Source organism: Ammospiza caudacuta, chromosome 2, assembly GCF_027887145.1.
Source record: "Ammospiza caudacuta isolate bAmmCau1 chromosome 2, bAmmCau1.pri, whole genome shotgun sequence".
Lineage (NCBI taxonomy): Eukaryota > Metazoa > Chordata > Aves > Passeriformes > Passerellidae > Ammospiza > Ammospiza caudacuta.
This window is the reverse complement of record NC_080594.1, coordinates 105,651,056-105,670,373: the sequence shown is the minus strand read 5'-3', so window position 1 is coordinate 105,670,373 and position 19,318 is coordinate 105,651,056. Positions and strand designations below refer to the sequence as shown.

Sequence of the window (19,318 nt, the reverse complement as noted above, 5' to 3'; positions counted from 1 at the left end):
AGCTTATCTAGTCAGGAGACACTGACTGAACCAGTTCCCCCCAGTTACGGATACAGCTTTAAAGATGGGAGAATCGAACGTCAGACTGAGACTGATGGGCAGATAATGTCATGTGCAGGAAAATCTGAAATAGAAGACAGGAAATTTCTTCATCTTGTCATTTTTGTCATCATAGAGCAACAGGATAGGCTACAAAGACATTGGCATCAGGGAAGATTAGACTCTACAGAAACCACCATATAACCCACTCACACATGCACATGTCTATATGAACATCTGTTTCATGACAGAGGTTTTGAGTTTAAAAAAAGGGTAGTTTGGATTTGAGAATTCCAGTTAACTTTGAAATAGTTTACTTCCTATGTTGCTTCTGCTGCTGCTGTGCTTTCCAGCTAATCATGAGCTGTCAGTCTGTGCCCTTTTCTGGGTCTGATGTCAGTACCTAAGTGCCAGTGCGATTTTTTTTTTTTTTTTTTTTTTAGTGTAGCACTGCCTCAGCTCCTGATGCTGCTTACAAAGGTAAGCATTGAATGCCAATGTGCTGTCATTGCCCCTTCTTTCCTGCTAATGCTAGAGGAGGATTTAAATGTATGGAAAGGATGCTCTCTCTTGCATGTTTACAGCTGGAGAAAGCTCCTTTGTGGCCTCCTGCTGTCAAAGGCAAAACCACCATTTTAAGGATCCGATCAAACACCACCTAGATTACACCACAAATTAGATTTGTGGCCTCAAAGATTTAGTTGTTTCCTTCTCTGTTTCAAAATTCTAAATATAAGTTAATAATTTCCTTTTCCATTTGGCCTAACTTTAGACCATTTAAAGTTAGTCTGTTCTAGCCACACCAGTAGAAAAAGGGCTGTAGAGCTCATCTCATGTTCTTCTCAAGTGCACCAAGCGTTAGCATGCGCATAGGGACCCTCAGCACCTTCTCCTTAAAACCAAAGGTATTCACTGCTGGATCTGTTGTCTTGCATTAGATCAGAGAGAACAAATAATTGGTGCATAGAATCAACTAATTGGTACATAGAATCTGTGTATCTTGCTGGCTAGCTACCCCTCACTTAGGTATTCCTTTAGAGAAAGATTTGGAAGGAGAGGGGAGAGCAGTGACACAACCATGAGACTAATAGAGATAAATGCAGACTTTCACTAGATTTTGTATACAGTAATAAAATAAGTTTATGGATTGGGAGGGGGAAGGATTCATACAGATGTATTATTAACATCCAGAATTTTGTTTATTTCTTACTCTCAAAAATATTCTCCAAAGAGTCACACAATACTTATTATTAAATAGCATGACAACTGCCATCTGTCACGTCAGGAAACATCAGCATATCAGTTGCTATTTGATGTTAGAAATCATAGTGGGAATGCTATTTTTAGGGCAGATAGCCAGCCTCTCTTGCACAATCAAAGAAGCCATCAACATAGAAGGTATTTATTATATTTAAGTTATTTGGAATGCAGTTGTGTAAAGTTGTCAGTTTAGGAGCATTTTAGTTTAGATGGTGAAGAATGAGAAGGCATTTTAGGTGGAAAAACAGCCAATTTGAGAGAGTTTAGTTACATTGCATTAAGGTATCAATTTTAACATTCAGAAAGCTGCCACTCATCCAGAATTGCAGTGGCAGTGAAAAATATTATCAGAAAGCTAATATCAGTGGATTCCTTTCTATCTTCTTTCTTTAGTTTCAATTACTAGATTAGGAAAAAAACTTGTAACTCTGTAACTTTTTTATCACTATTCACTCTAGAGCAGCATTATCAAGAGATGTTGCAGAACAAAAAGTAGACTCACCAGAAAATCTACTTCTGTAATTTAATTTCACATTAAGACCATGCTTGGAATATGTTTACACTTTCAACTTTGATGCTGAGCATTGAGCATGTTTAACAGTCAAGAGAAATAGCATAAGAGAAAGTACATTTACTTGTGTAGAGTGCCTGTATATATTTGTGTGGATACAAGTATATAAATTATATGAGATAACATGGGTAATACAGTGCACACCTTCTAGGAAGAGAGAATAGTTAGAGAATTCTGTGTTTTGAATAAATTCTCTTGTCCTACCTTCTGCTCCTCCACCATATTCCAACACAGTCATGATTTGCATCAGCAAGTTGTACTTCACCTAACAGAGGCTAAGCAGCCAGCTTAGCAACTTAATTTAGGGAAGCTCTCTCATCTCATACAACATAATTACGTGTAAGCCAGCAGATCTGGCAAACGAACCTCTGGAACAGAGTATTTTCACTAATCTCTCTTGAAACTCTGATGGCAGAAGTGTCAAGTTGGGGTCTTACTCAAAGCTGTGGATTCACAGCCTGGACATCCAAGCTAGAAGAGAAAAATTGCTGTTAACATAATTTCCAGTGTCTGACTGATTATCAAAATTAGCCTGTCTTAACCTTACTAACTCAATTGCAATGGTTTTCCTTCTATTTTCTTTAACCTAGCATTAGTGCACCTTACAAATACATGTGTGCACAGACACACACACACACATATCTGCGTGGTATATAAGTGTGAGTTCCTGCCTGGTGCAGCAGGAATATCTCTGTGACTGCCCCACCTCCCTGGTGCCTTGGCATAACGGGTGTGAGGCTCTGCAAGTGGAACTGGACAATGGTGCATCTGCCTTGGAAATATCATCAAGGTGATGTCAGCCTATGCCCTTTGTTCAAACGGATAACCTAAAAAAACCCCAGAAAGGCAGGCCACCATTGTGGAAGACTGTTTTCTGAAGGAAACAGAGATCCTGATATGCCAACAGGACCCACTTCTTTGGGAACTCTGCAGTCTCCCTGGGGCCAGGGTTGAAGGTGTGGATGGAAAGGTTCCTACCCTAGTACAGCCCTCAGATTATTGTCCATTATTGATTTCTCAGATAGACAGTGATAAAGTTGCAGCTAGCAGACTAAGGGAAATCTTGGAGTTGATTATGCAGGGCCTTGGGACACCTGCTTAAGGGATCAGGAGCACAAGCAGAATTCTTCTCTGTCCTTCCAGTCACAGGCAATGAGGATGCAAGAAGACACATGAGCTGATCAATACCTTGCTCTGAGCCCTTCCGTACAAGAAGGACATTGAGGTGCTGGAGTGTGCCCAGAGAAGGGAACAGAGCTGGGGAAGGGTCTGGAGCACAAGTCCAATGAGGAACAGCTGAGGGACCTGGGATTGATTAGCCTGGAGAAAAGGAGTCTGAGGAGGGACTTCACCACTCTCTATAATTATCTGAAAGGTGTTTGCAGTGAGGTAGGAGTTGGGCTCTTCTCCCAGGTGACAAGTGACAGGATGAGAGAAAATGGCCTCAAGTTGTGCCAAGGGACATTTAGATTGGATATTAGGAAAAATTCCTCCACAGAAAGTGTTGTCAATCATTGGAGCAGGTTGCCCAGGGAAGTGGTGTAGTCACAATTCCTGGAGGTATTTAGGAGTTATTTAGTATGGAATTTAGGGATGTGGTTTAGTGGTGGACTTAGGAGTGCTGTGTTAACAATTGAACTAAACTGTCTTAAAGGCCTTTCCCCACCTAAGCAATTTTATGATTCTGTGAAAAAAATATAAAGAATGGTTAATGAGTTATTTGTACACCTGTGAGAGAGTTGTGGACAAGATACAGCTGAGACTTTATTTCCTTATAAGATTTGGATCCCTTCCCCATCCCTCTGGTTTCTGGATTTGCCTACACCATGTGTACAGAGTATTAGCATAGAAGAGAAATTGTAGTGAATACACCTGGAAAGATCCATTGGGTGAAGTTTGTCCATTCTGTCATTAGGAAGCACAATTATTTAAATTTGGGCTCTTTTTGTAAGGTAAATCTAGGCAGAAAGACTAAGTATCACAGACATTCACATTCTGATAATAATGTTCAAAGATTAATTTTTCATCTTTAATAATTTCCCATGGCTTGTCTTTGGCATGGAATTTTATTTTAATTTTGTGATTTCCCTATTTCCTTCATTTCCCTCAGGAGAGAGAAGCAGAAGAAGAAGATGTCAGGTGGCTTTCAGTTACATGCCTCAAAATGAAGATGAATTGGAATTAAAAGTTGGTGATATCATTGAAGTTGTGGGAGAGGTGAGCACATCTTTAATTGAATATACATACATGCATTTCTGACATGTCTTGTGCATGCTAAGCTCCTCAGTATAACTTAAACCAGACATTTTTCTTCTCTGCTATACTGACCTGTCTGGTTTGGGTTACTGTTGGGGATTAGGGGATGTTGGTATTTTTCTTATGGATTTTGTGACCCTTTTTTCCCCCCTGTAGCATTTCTGTTGGTTTTACATCAGTTGATGTTTCAGAGTTCTGTTCAGGGAAAGAGCTCCATGTTTGTGTTACAGAGAAGAACCAAAGATTAAAGCAGAAGAAACTTTTCCCAGTTTTAGTAAGTCAGCCACAAAGAAAAGTCACCTTTGCAAAGTTAAACACATTTAAGAAATTTACTTGAATCTCTACCGGAGTTTGCCTTTTGTCATCTTTGCCAGCAAATTTTAAGAATTTCATTTTGGTCTTAATCAGTTAAAAAAAACCCCCTAAAACCAAAGAAAACCCCCCAACAAAATATTTAGAGACTCAAGAGCCACTTATTTTGGTTAGAACTGGATGTGAAAAATTAATCACGCGAGCTGGGAGCAAATTATGCAAGCTTGTCCAGAGGGACAGAGATTTTCCTTGCAGGGGTGACTCTGGCTGCAGGGTCAAGAAATGGTGTTTGCTCCCAATACCTTCAGTGTTCCATTAGAGATTTTACAAATATCTTCTTGGTAGCACGAGCAGCAAAGTCAAAATGATAACCTACATCCTTTGAATAGAATACATTTAAACTCTTTTATACTTATTTACTTAGCTTTAAAAAGAAGACCTTAGTCTGCTCAGGCAGCCAACATAATGTGTGTTGCAGTTTGTATCATTTATTTATAAGATTTTATTTTCTCTCTCATAACTCAGCAGTTAGTAATTAAACATTCATTTTCTTGTCTAGGATATATAGATAATTTACTTTTTCCTGCATCTGTCACTTAAGCAACCAATTTGAAAAGAATATAAATTCTACTGTAATCTATATGGTATCCAGCACTTTCTTATAAGAGATTAAATTCTCACATCTGAATGTAAGGAGCTTAGTGATCACTGGTTTTGCTCTAACCTAGCTGTGCACACCAGCTCTGCACAGCATTCTTCATCTGGAATCAGACATGATGTGTCACTGAACCGACCTTATTCTGTCTGTGAGCAGTTTTGTAATGGGGGAATTCAAGGTTAGAAGAGCATGTTTTGAACATATTGTAAACTCCACATTATGATGAGTTTCATGACATCACATGAACTGTTTTCATTGGGCAATTTGACGTATATTTCATCTCACATGGCCACGCAAATACAACTTAAAAGTTTTAAGTCTGTGTTTTTTAAGAGTAAATTGATGGAATAAAACCTTTTGCTAGTATCCAGCCAACAAATTAATTCTACTGAATGAATTATATGATTAAATAATTTAGGTGACACACTAAGCATCTCTTATGGAATGGATCTCATCTCTTTTTAAATTTGAAAAACTTAATTATACATACCTGATTTATTTATATCCAAAAGAGACTGAAAATATCAGCATTAAAATTGAAAAATGTAGAGCTATAAAAGTGAAACATTCCATGTACTTGCATGTGTGTGCTTATAGTTAAGGGCATGTTTTTTGAAACCCACTTAGGTTTCTCTTTTGGGTGAAAGTAGATTAGCTGGCAGAAGAAGGAAAATAGGATATTAAATAGAAATTCTCAGTGCTTTAGGAAGTATTGTTGTGGGACCCTTATTTTTCATTTTGGTTGATGCTAAGCAGTTGATGTTGAACACTTGTTGTAGCTTCCTCTTCTGCTGTTATCATAACAGTACTAATTCCTCGAAAAAGTAGAGCAGAATGTGTCTTTTGAAACAGGAACTTTATTTGAAGCAGAAAGTTGCACCAACAAATGTGCTGATTTAATTGTTTACCCTTCTGCTTTTAAGTAATGCTGCATAAAGAGTTGTTGCATTGAAATACAATTCATAGTGGTTTTGTCATTATACAATGCTTCTTATTTCAAATTATAAATATTTGGGGTGAATGACTTATTGTTGAAAAAATATGTCTTCCTCAGTTGTGAAAGTTGAGGGGGTTTTTGCAAGGGCCAAAATCATGTTCTGTTATTGTACAAAACCCTCCCAAAAAAACCAGAAAAAGCCTTTCCACATAGGCAACAATTTGAGATAATTCTTGTAAAATACAGGTTTTGTTTATAATTACTTAGGAATAAAAACTGGATGATATCTTCCACATTATTTAGAGCAGTTCCATGTAATTGGAACATTAATGGTAATTCACTTTCCATTTCCAGTTGCTCTTTTCTCTCATCCCATCTTTTTATTCATGAATAGGTCTCAGATTCCCACAGATAGTATTTTTTTGAATCTTCCTAAGACAGTTGATCAGTTGAATTTATTGGTTTAATTGACTTGGATTAATATTTTAAAATCTCTATGGATTTCTGTTTAGTTGAAAATAAATTGATTCCTAACTGAGTTACAGCAAATAAAACTGGTGTTATTTAGGTCAAAAGACCATCTATGTATCTTCATGTAGTTACTGAGAAAAAAAGCCAACATGTTAAAATGTTGCTTCTGGTTCAACAACTCATAAAGCTTTTCCTGTTGCAAAGAAAAGCTAATTGGACTTCATTATTAGAGAAATGTGCTCTGCTCCTCCTTAAGATCACTGCCTGCAGCACAGGGTTGACAGAAGGGAACACAAATCTCAGATGCCTCCAACAATGTCCAAGTGTGTTTCCCCAAATTCCCAGTGAAAATAAATTACACTGATGTCACATGGGGATCTGCTGAGGATGAGGATGCCTTCCCTTCTCCCACCTCCCCATATGTAATAGCATCCAAAGCTACCCAGATCCTTCTTCCTCCTGCCAACAGATGGGATAAGATGTTTGGAGAGGGTTTTTGTGCCTGTAGTAGTGGTAGGCTACATGGAAATTCCTGTCGTGGCAGAAGTGATTTGGGCCTATAGAGTGGATTGAAACAACAGCAAGTTGAATTTTGAACTTGTCACCAGATGGATATACTTAGAGGTTGTGTGTGTTCAGAATTTATATTTCCTTCCTATTTGTCCTAAGTAGTTAGAAATTAATTATAATAAGATCAAACATTCAACACAATAGATAAAATGCTTGTCATTAAAATAGGTTTCCATAACTACAGAGACACTGATACCCATGAGGCATTAATTAACAGACTTAAATTAAAAGTACATTTAAAACTAACAAGAGAAGAATTTCCATCATTGTTTATGTTCATGTTTATTGTGTGATTGATAGCTTTTTGCTTGTCATTTTCTTACCTCATTAGCTCTAACTCTAATTACAGTTGTTCCAAAATACAACTGTAACTAATTGTCTTATTAAATGCAGATATCTGAATTCCAATTATGTTTCACCCTTACACTTTCAGGGGATGCCAGATAATTAACCTGCAGCATGAGAGTGAGGACATTTGGCACGTCACTCAGGAGTTCTGAGGCTGCTGGCATTTGGGATTACTCTGTCACTGTGCTGCTTCTTACCTTTTGGCCTCCTCCTCCCAAAACAGCTTTTTGGCAATGTGTAGTGAATGGAGTGAAGCTCACAGGGCTTTGACTGAGACCTTCTGTAATGCCACTGAGCTTATTTCTTTGACTTTTAGGTAACATTGCCATATATTACGTGATCAAATCCTATCAGTAACTATTTTTAAGTTATAAAAATGCAAACTGAATTTTGGCAAATCTATTGCCTCTTATTTGCAAGATTAGTGGATGGATGTTTTTTGGTCTTGTTATCAGATAAAGTGATTCAACCCATGTCCAGGAACAAGATAAACTGGGAATTGAGCTGGACTTTTCTTACAGTGACATTTTTTGGCATCTGTAGAGTAGAAAGGGGAATGAATATTTAACTATAGTGAGGGGATGGTCTGTGCCACAAATATAGAGCTGTATAAATTGCAAGAAAACAGCTGGGAATGAATGCTGGGGTTTCACATCCCTCAGTTACTTTTCTGTGGAATGCTGTGCCAGTTATTCCAGATTCTCTTCTAACAGGTTGTTCACGAGGATTTCTATGCCTACTTCTTTTTGGTTAGTTTATGTGGTAGGGGACTTTTTTTGGGGAAATAAGGGTGCAAGTACTGATGAGTCCATATAACGTCATCCAAGTTCTACATGATTGGTTTCACAATCCCTTAGTTTCTTATTTAGAAGATGATATTAAAAAACCCCATCAAAAACCCAAACCACAAAATCAAACACTCAAAAATTCCCAAAGCACATTTTGACACTTTAAAATAAAGAACCCTGAAGCTGAAAAGATTCTCTACTACAAAGTACTTGTGCATTTTTATTTTTTATCTTCTGCATCCGAGATATCAAACAGTTTCCAGATCTATTCTGCTGTACCAGAATCCCAAGGGATGGCTGACCCCTTAGGGGCATGGCTCTCTCTGAATGCACTCCCAGAATAAGCCATCAAGTGGCACTGTAGGCACCATCTTCTCTTGAGGTCTTGCTTCCAAAATTTATTTTCCCATTGGCAGTGGATGTGATTTGTTTATTTTGCCTCTTGGGAATCTATGTTTTTAATTTCTTTTCAACATGTGATTGCTTTTGTCCTTTGAGCTCAATGTTTGCTCAATGTTTTCCATTAGAATTTATAAACGAAGGGAGCTTTTTTCCTCTGCTTTCTGTGCTCTAGTTCTCTCAAAGCAAAAGAAAATCTGTTGACCTTGAGCTTCTCTCTCTCCTGTTGTCTGCTTCTGGCATTGCTTTTATTCCTGGGACTGTGTTTTAGTTTCAACAGCTCAGAAAAACTCTGTTATGATCCAGGGAGACTTTCTTCCTTTTGAAACCTTTCCTGACTCTGAGCTTCCCTCATCTGCCTTAACTAAACTGTGAGTAATCTGTCAGCCTAACAGGCAAAGCTGCAGCTTGTAGAACATCTTGTGGGACTGGCTAATAGAGGAATTTATTGGAAATACACTTTAGGTCAGTGATTCCAAAGAGCTGAACATTTTAATAATTTACCAACTTTAGCCTATTAAGTATATAGCAAGGTGTAAGCAAGAAGCTGTGGCAGCCCTAGATTTTCTGGCAAGCTGGTAGAACTTCTTTTCCAGCATGGGGACATGGACTGCCAAATGAAGCCCTCCTCTTTTTAGATTCTTTGGTTCAGCACATGAATGCTGGGCATAAACAGGACATAAACATATAAATTCTGAAAGCACTTTGTTTTAATAGCATGGTAACAAATTTTATTGAGTTTGTGCCTCCAGATGGATTACCCCCCATGAATAATGGATTTTCATTTGTAAGGTTTTATTGGCTGTGAATTATTGCAACTTTTCAAACCAAATGGTAATGGAATGCCCCAGTTTGGGATAACTAAATCCTGGAGGCATTTTAGTGTCTTGTATTGTATGGATTCATCTCTAGCTGGTGTGTTTTAAGGCTTAAGGATATGTAGCAGATAGCTTCAGTGTTTAAAATACTTAAAACCTTTGATACTTTTGATGAAAATTTCCTAATAAACCTTTGGGAGGCCCAGTTTGACCTCAATCTCTAATGTCTTGCTAAGATGATTCTGCATTTCCCTTGTGGAAGAAACCCCTTGGTTTTGCTTTAGATTTTTTTCTGAATTTGTAGAATTATTGCATCCAATATGGTATTTTCAGACAATTTTTCAGTCAACTGAAAAACTTAAAATATGCGAAGGAATTATCTGAGCATATTTATGTGCACTTTAGATTTAGCTGTCTAAAGATCTTTATATATATATATATATATATATATATATATATATATTTCTATACATATAGATAGAGATCCATAGATCAACACATCACATAAAGTGCTTATTTTAACTGTAAGAAAACTCTGAAGAGAGCCAAGCAAGTAATAGTAAGAAAGTAGAAGTAAGAAAACTCTGGAAGAAGTAAGCAAGTGAAAATTACTTGAGGAAAAGATGGAACTGAATGATATTAGTCACATTATTTGTCAAGTAATCTCAGCATCTTGCAAAGCAGGGACTTGGGAACTGTGTAAATCCTCTAATTAATCTTCTGGTCAATCAGCTAATGCAGTTATGGTTTAATATTTAGCTCTAATTAATATAGCCACATGGGAATACTGCATTAGAAAAATTGAAATATTTTATAGCTCAAAGAGTCTTGGCCATTTTGTGTATTTTCTATATAACAATAAAATTTTATATGGAATATAACATTTATATCAGATGGTCTTTAGAGATATAATTTGTAGAGTCTGAGTGCTGTGTATCATGCAGTTTCAGGTTTGCATATTGTTTTTTATTAGTCTGGAAAGAAGAAGGTAAATATTACCTTTTAGAGACTCTGATACTGTGATGTAAAAACCTCCACCTCACTGAAGGGATTGAGTGAGATGTGCACATTCTATCTTCTCCAGTAGCAGCAGGATAGTAAGATAATTCCCAGAGATGTGCTGGAGCTCACCAGTGCTACCGAGGCATTGAGGGAGGGGAAGTTTTGCCAGGGACAAGTACTGAAATTAAATGAAAGTCTGGTCTGAACTACTTTCAAATTAAAACAAAAATTCAGCTCATGAGATCAAGAAATGTGGTGTTTTTGACTAAAATGTCTCATGTAGCTAAATTGAGAAAAATGCACACATTCCTCTATATTTTGAGGCAATATTTAGTTGTATTATTATGAGATTTCTTTCCTAAGGACTCAAGTCTTTTCACACAAGATAAGTGAAAAGACTTTTCACAGACTTTTTTCCGTGATAATTAGCTAGGTTCATTTAAAGTGTGGGGTTGTTTTTTTAACAATAAAGTTAACTTTCTCTTTTCATAACTGGGGAGAAGGTAGGCAGAAAAGATATGAGTCAACCATTATTGGAGACTGATGTGTCACAGACCTACACTGTCCTCTCCTGTCATATTTTTAGTGAAGGGACAGTGTCTGACAGATGAAAAACATTTATCTATCAAGAACGTGTTTAGCAGATGCATATAATCAGTCATTTCTTGCAGTGCCATTATAACCTAAAGGCATTTCTATAGGGCTGTCATTTCACTGCCTGACACCACCATTCAATCCTAAATGGGTTATGGAGGAGGGAGTTTGCAATTTTAAAGCGATATTTTCTCTTAAGTTTTGGCTAGGTAGTGTCCTTGCTCCTCCTGACACTATCATTATTATTATGTATTTCAGTGCCTCTTTGTAAATCTCGAGTCAAATATGCATTAGTACTGGTCTTTGTTCTCCACAGGTTTCTTACATTTACACATGAGTGATGTAGCAGCATTCTGAATTTCTAAAATACAAAATTTCTGATTTTGATGGGGAAGGCAGGAATGTTTTCATTATATTAAGATAACTAAATTAGATTCTCTGAGTAGCCCTTTTTAGGTGTTTCTCTTTCACCATTAATTACTTAGGGAATTCAAACAGAATCTGCAAATCGCATCCACTAAGATGGTCTTGAATAGCCATACGGTGTGCACTGAAAATTTACTGATTGAATGGATATCCATAAAAGTTGAAATTGTAGCGATACCATGTGCTCTCTAGTTGCTCTTTTATCCTTTTATTTAATGCTCATCCGTGCTTCTGACTGCTGTCAGCACTGCTGACATTTACAGATGGGTTCATGCATCTCTCTTGTTTTCACTTATGAAGAAAAAAGGAGAGGTGTTCTGGCTTGGAGCCCATGCCATGTGCTCCTTATACCTGAAATTAATTAATATAAACTATTCATGACTATTAGTGTCATTTATTGAATGTATATAATGGTGCTCAGTAAAGTGTTGCTTATGTAAAAACCCCCTTTTTTTGTCTCTGTGCAGGTGGAAGAGGGCTGGTGGGAAGGTATACTCAATGGGAAGACTGGCATGTTTCCTTCCAACTTCATAAAGGAGCTCTCTGATTCTGATGATGTTGGAATAGCACAGGAGGAGCAACTGAAGTCAAGTAAGGAAAAATTTTATTATTGATGCACTGTATGTATGTTTGTGTCTTTAGCTCATAACACATTGATAGGATAGCACATTCTTATCTCTTGCTGGGAAGCGTTTTTGAATGCCATGATCTTAATTCATGCTGAAAGGGTCAGAAGATGATGATTTATGTATACCTGCAGTGCTACCTGAGTTGCAGCATTGTCAGTGCTCTCTGAGCTGTGTAAGCCTTGCTGGGCCACAGCAGACCAAGAGGAGAGAGAAGGCAATGATGATGACTGCATTTGTATTTCAGAATCAGTTACAAGGGAATTTTTGTCCTTAGAAGTGGAAAGTACAAAGTGGCTTATTTAAAGTGGAGGGATTAAAGTGCCATGCTTTCTATAACAACTCCAGTAGATGAAGGATTGATAATTACTGGTGTGGGACATGCAGCACTTTTTCCCTCCAGGTGCTGAGCATGTTTCTGTCACCTCCGACACCCACTGCCCCAGCAGCCAAAGGGAAAGGGGCCAGAACTGGGACATGGACTTTGTTCTCTCATTTACAGTGGGCCAGTACTGCTGCAGGTGAAAAGCATGTTTGGTAACTAAGTTTGCAATAGTGTAAGCATGGGAGTGGGTTGTCCTATTTATAACTTCTCATGGAGAATAACCTGAACCAAAAGGGTGCTGTTACATGAAATGGAAAGCTGTTGGTCTTCATGTTTTTTATGTTCTTCAAGCAGCTATTACCTTTTTTTTTTTTCCTAATTCAGTGATCAAATCTGACTTTTCAGAGAAAAAAAAAAAAAGAAGCCAATTCTATTTGCATATTTCAGGCTAATTCCACAATACTTTCCAAGGTCTTCCTATTTTTAGCACTGCAGATGTTCATTGCTATGTAGCATTCTCCTGAGATCTCTGAATAAACAGAAGTCAAAGGACTACCAAGATCCTTGTGAGCTGATTTCAGCTGAAATTTACCAAAACCTTTATAGCTTACTCTGTCAATAAAAGGTTGAAAATTATAACACTTTTTTCTGTTTTCCTTATTTTTCCACTTAAGGCAAATTTTTCATCCTTATTCCATAGCACAAAAATAAGATCCTGAAAGCCCTGACATTTGCAATTATGGAAATATTTTATCTTTTTTTGTAATGGAGTACATTTTCATGTGTGAATGTGTGCTGGTGACCTACACCAGTAGGTGGTCAGTGCAGTTCAAGATAATTAAATGTAACATTCCTTCAGACTGGAATTAACATATTTTAAACTTTAAATTTTTTATGTGATGGAGAGGGAGAAAGGTCATTAAGTGAAGGTGCATGTTTCAGTGAGATTGCAAACTGCTTTCTATAATCTGTATATGCTCTCTTGAATTATGCTAATTATAAACACAGTGAGTCTTGGAAGAACTAATTGTGTAGAGTAGTTTCAGCTCTGGAGTCTGTAGTGTTTGGTACTATATAAATGAACAAGGTAGGTGATAATGTTCAGAATGGAATACCCCAGTGTTTTCTATATGAATGAATGAGTATTCTTTCTTTTCAGATAATTTGTTGATATATACTTCATAATAAGCATCCTAAAAATGGCTTTAAACAAAAACATACATGGGAGTGTGCAAAAGCAGCCACAAAGCATTAACTCTTGATTCCATTATGGTCCATGCTTTGTTCAGACTTGGATTTGTGTGCTGGTTCTGTCAGTAGAACCCAAGCCTGTGATACTTTTATGAAGAAGACAGCAGTAACACAAATATTGTTTTGCATCTTTAAATAAATTGAAGGTAACTGTAGGTGGGAGATGGGTTTCCTACTTTCATGTATATAATTTAATTCTTTGGAGATGCTTTGTGGCTATCTGAGGAAGTGTTAGATATGCCTATAAATCAAAAGAACAGTGTAAACCTCCTGAGAGAGAGACAGTGACTCAAGGAATGCTGAGATTGTTATGGGGATTTTAATGTTTTTTAATTTATTTTTTCTTCAAGTAAAACTATAAATTTAAGAATTACATTCCCCTAGGAGAATTATGGGAAATATATATAAATTCAGTTTTTTCTGTATGTGATTTATGTGATTGATACAGCTGTTGCTCTCCAACACATAATGCTTCATGAGGCACACTGAATATCTGGATTTGAAAATCCCTGTAATGAGACTGCAAAAATTTGAACAAGTTTACACAACTGAATAGGAATGATAATCTCATTCAGTCTGAAAATATATTTTAAAAAATGAACAAGTAAACCCTGAAAGATTTGGCCATCAGGCTAGTAGCACTGCTGAAATGCTCTAGGTTACACCTCAGAAGGAGAGATGAAAGGTGTGTATTCACACCTCCAGGTCAGCTCCTTCCTCCATGGATGACAGGATGTGACAGCACCTTAAATGTGCAGTAACTCCTTTTTGTTTCTCTGGGAACTTTGAGTGTGTCTGTATCACAGGACTTTGCGAGGTGGAATCCCTGAATATGAATTCTGGATTATGAGGTTGGCACTTGGGTGAGGGGCTGTACCCAGGCACTGAGCTCAGACCCTGGGCAGCCACTGAGGTTCTGCTCAGCTTTCAGAGGAGCCCAGACAGGGCTGGGGTCTGGCTCTGCAATCCTGAGCAGCAGCCTTGAACTGTTCAGCCCAACTTGTAAAATGGATAAGGTAATACTTGGCAGATTTACTGTGAGACCTGGGAAAATAGCACAGGATATGTGGAGAACTGGCACTGTGCAAACCCATGAATGTTTTAAAGTTAACAATTAAATTTAACGTCTTGGTTAAATTAAATTAAACTTGATTTTTAAATCACATTTTAATGTCCATCTATAAAGAGAATTTTTGAAGGGCAAATGTAATTTTGGTGAACTCAAAGAAAAAGAAATACAGAAGAGAAAAATTACATAACTTGGCTTTTTAGGAATAAAGTCAATAAAACCCCATATTTCTCTGTCCTTCTGTTGCCATCTACACCAGCTCCAATGGACAGAAAAAAGTCTGATTTTATTGCTTTTGTTGTGTCCATGTAAATTTTATGGCAGATCAGAGTAAACAGCCAGAAGAAATTATCCTGGTTTCTTTTCATGCTCTGCCATAGACAAACCTCAGAAGCTTGTTCAGAGCAAAAATTTCCTTTTTTGAAAATGCCTGGGGCTAGTTTTAGAAGTGCCAAATGTTTGTGAATCCTGACTGTGGGACTTAGCTTGAACCTTATTTGGAAAGGGTTGGGAACCTGCGCCTCCCCTCAATGGTGTGTGCTCAGCAGGCTGGAAAGCAAGACTTGCAAGATCAAAATATCTGGGGGGGTGTTTCTTTGATTTTAAAGTATTTGTCCCAGCTGTAAGATGGTTGCCAAATTTCTTCTCTTCAAAGGCATTTTGCAGTGTAAGTACAGACAGGATCTTAGAGTAAACAGCAATTCCTTGCTCTTTAAAGCATGCTCTTAAATGAAAATATTGCTTTTCTTAGGCCAACTGTTACAGCATGAACAGGTAGTATGCATTATCAATTTATTACTACATTAGATACATGGATTATAAGATTATTTCCCATATTTCTCAGAGATACAGTATTAATTTTGAGACTATTTTCAATATACCACTTCTTATCAATACAGCCTGTTGAGAAGCAAAAAGTTGACATGTAGTCAAAAAAAAATCTGTTTGAGATAATCACAATTTCACATTGAGAAGATTATTTCAAAAAACATTTAGTATGTTCACAGCAGTGTCATGACAGCATTGAAAGGTGGCCTTTTGTATCTTGCTGTCTCTGATGTGTGTTCTCTGAGGTACAGCTGGGCCTCATGGTATCTATCAGCTATTTTTGGAACCTGTTAGTGATGACCCCTGAAAAGTCCTGGCTGCTGGAGGCAGAACTGATAATAGACTCATCAGCTGATGCTTCAGTCAGGCAACCTCCTCTGTTTTGAGTTCTGAAAACTTTGGTTTTCCATTACTGTCTCTCTGGCTCTCCACAGTGTCATGAAGCTTAACTTACATTTCCCTTAGCAGTGGGTTGATGTTCGACTGTTTTAATAGCACTCTTTTAATGGTATCCTGTAAAAAGAAAGTGTAAAGATGGATTTCTAGCATTTTTACTTCCTCATTACATGAAACATTACATAAGGCAATGGAAATATTCTGTTATTAATTAAACTGCAGCAACAAAACTAAGAACTAGCTTATTATAATATATAAATAAGTATAGTTTTGTATTGTCTAAAAGTCCAACAGAATGATATACAGGAGAAAAAAAATCCCACACATTTTTGGTACCAAACTGGGTGCGATTCTGTGTTGTGACAATTCAAATATACTGTCTATTTTGCTATAAAATTTTACCCAAGACATCAATTTTTGTGATGGTATACCTAGGGGGGATTTGGAACAATCTGGCATTGGTATATTCTTGGGCTTGCCTGGGTTTTTAAACCTGACACACAAAACACTTCAGCTGCTCATGCCTTTACCTTCACTTGAATTTCATGTCCTAAATATCAGAGCATGAGCTATGTCACTAGCAATGAAAAAAAAAAGGATTTTGTAATAAAAATGTTATCTTAAATATCTTAGATGAGAAGTGGGATTTGCTTTTTGTAGTTTTACTGGTTTTCCTCTTAATTTTAGATTTTTGCTTCTGTTAATGTCAATGCCGAGTCACACCTGATGAAGCTTGTAGCTGAAAAAATAATTTATTCAGGTTTTACTGTCCTATACTTCCTCCTAAGCACTGTTTAAGACCAGTTCCCATGTCCAAAATATTTCCAATAAGTGATCTTGGAAAGATGCAGTATTTCTGATGCTCACAGGATCCTGGTACATTAAAGAGATGTGAGTATTTCATTGCCTTGTTTGGATGTCAGCTGTGCACTACTGTTCAAGTGCACTACATCTGCAGCAGGAATGTTGAGCCACTGTGAGTACATCATTGCAGTAATAATATTTTTTCAGCATTCCCCTGTGCAAGACTGCAAAAACCAGACAAATAATTTTATTTTCAAGTCTCACAACTTGATGGACAACAGACCAAACCTAAGAAGAATGCATTCTGTTGGACATTGTAAATAACAGCTTTAGCAAAATCATGAGATTCTGTTATCTGACATACAAGCAGTAAGAATATTCTAACTTCATGTACAATCAGATATGTTTGTTAATGTTCTCGTCATTTTGCTAATGAGGCTTTGAAATGTCAGTGACTGAAAATACAGATTAAAACCTCTTCCTTTCCCTTCTTTTTACCATCATTCGATCTCTTTACCCCCACCCTGCCCCTTCTCCTTTTTTTGTCTTTCCTTCTCTTGCCTGCTGTCAGGAAAATCTGCCTTTGAAGGGACAATTCTGTACAGAGTGGCACCGGCAAAGATTGACAGCTACAGACGTTATAACAGTGAGTGCGCTCAAAATCATCCAGCAATAGCTTCAGTCCTCTGACCTTGTTTGATTTAGCTACACTTGTAAATTGTGCCACTGCTACCCACTTATGGCTACTCCTCGTGCATTTATCTGTCTGTAAGCTGAAGTCAGTTTGCTGCTGATGAACTGCCCAGCCTTAATGCAATGAGAATGCACCTGTTCCTCCTGTGCATGTGTATGTTCTGTGTCCATACAATGTCTGTGTATAAGCCCACAGTAAACTGTGAATTACATTGTTTGTTTTGGTCTCAGCTATGGATTGAATCTAAGAACATTTAGTCCCATCACTTTCGCCCCCTGAAATGAGAAGACTGTTGATAATCACCACTAATCTTTGAATTAAATGTCAATCTGCCCTAAAAGTAAAGTTTCCATTGTGATTGTTGAACTCATAAAGTATGCTTTGCTTTTCTTAAAGGATATTTTGGGTCTTGATTTGTTTGAAATTTTCTTTTTTTGGTGATTTAAAAATTTATTTTTACTGCATGCTCTTCATTTGGCATTCTGTCTTTGACAGTTATTACTCACAGCATTCTGGCTGATACCTTCTTTCTGCCAAGGAGAGTAAAAGATATAAAGCTCTTTTCATTTCATGTTCAGGTTTTTGGCTTCTGCTTTTTAAAAGAAGGGCACATCCTGTTTTCATGTTCTTTTACTGCCCTGGTAATACAGAAAAAGAGAGAATGGTTATATCAGATGCAAGACAGAGGAAGCAAGGAAGACAGAAATCTGTCCTTCCACCTGTTTCCTCATAGCGAAATCTAGCTGGAAGATTCACATTTGATGTGTCTAAGTGCAAAGTGTTCAGTTCTGTCTTCCAGTGAACAGGATGTTGTGCTAGCTTTGGCATCTGCTTTTGCCCCAGAGAGCTTTCTCTTGAGAGGATCCATGCTGTGCTGCCCTTCCTCCTCCTTAATGGGTGGGAGTGTTTGGTCTTCTACCTCTGAGGACTTCTGTCTTGTGCATGTTGACAGCAAAGGATGAAAGCAGTTGAAGTCACGTTATTCTATTCTGATATTTGCCCTTACACCTATTTTTTTTGCTTTTCTTAACAAATCTGATCCTTTTTTTGATCAAAAATCTATGTCAATGTGTGCAGCTCTGAGTATTTCCTCATGGAAAATTATCTCCCTGTCCACCAGAATTCATTTTGCAGCTCTTTGCAAGCTCCAACCAAGCCCTTGCTCTGGCTGGAGCAGACCATGTGGCTGATGGTCTTCAAATTTTTGTGCTGCTTCTCACCTTATATCTCCATGACTGCTTATCAACCACTCGAATTTCATGCTTCTTGCAGAGTTCTTAGACCCTCATGTCTTCTAATCCACCCATCTGATAAGCATGATAAGGATTTATGGAGTTAATTTCCAGTATGCTTGACTTTGGACATAAAGATGAAGCTTCAAATCAGATTCAAGGTCTGCTTGGAGCCTTTAATTTCACAATCTTACTGGGCAGTGCTGCCCTAACATTACCTTTCAAAATTTTCCAAAAGCCTGCTCTCCATGCCCAGCCTGTTACTCATTGAGGGCCAAATCATCCTTCCCCTCTTCTCAAGTCGTCTAAAGTAAGCGGAACTGAAGCCAGGAAGAATTCAGTCACCTTTTGTGCCAGAGCTCTGCATTTAGTTCTTGTTAATCATACTGGCCCATTGTTGTGCCATGTCAAAGAGAGGAAATTGCATCAAACTGATTTCAGAGCGCAGGATTGGATGAGTGTCTGGAGGAAAGCTTGATAACCAGCTGCAAGAAGACAGCTTAACCCACAGCAGATTGTCTCACATTGCTCTGGGCAAACACCCATCTAAACTTTGTTTTTAAAGCTGATAAAATATATCTGTTTGTACTACCTGGACTTGGCTTACCTGGAGGTTCAATTCTACCTCGCTTTGCATTTGGTTG

At 37.6% G+C, this 19,318-nt stretch overlaps 1 protein-coding gene across 2 annotated transcripts in view; it reads left to right on the top strand.

Moving 5' to 3' along the window:
• The window catches only part of SH3KBP1 (SH3 domain containing kinase binding protein 1), a 213,979-nt gene that overhangs the window by 103,193 nt on the left and 91,468 nt on the right, over positions 1 to 19,318 (top strand). Inside the window, exons 4-6 of one of the 2 annotated variants that reach the window (XM_058821978.1) lie at positions 3,981 to 4,087; positions 11,917 to 12,040; positions 17,320 to 17,394. In XM_058821978.1, coding sequence (XP_058677961.1) covers positions 3,981 to 4,087; positions 11,917 to 12,040; positions 17,320 to 17,394 — 306 coding nt within the window. The remainder of the gene's footprint in view (positions 1 to 3,980; positions 4,088 to 11,916; positions 12,041 to 17,319; positions 17,395 to 19,318) is intronic. The other variant, XM_058821985.1, reaches the window with a different exon arrangement.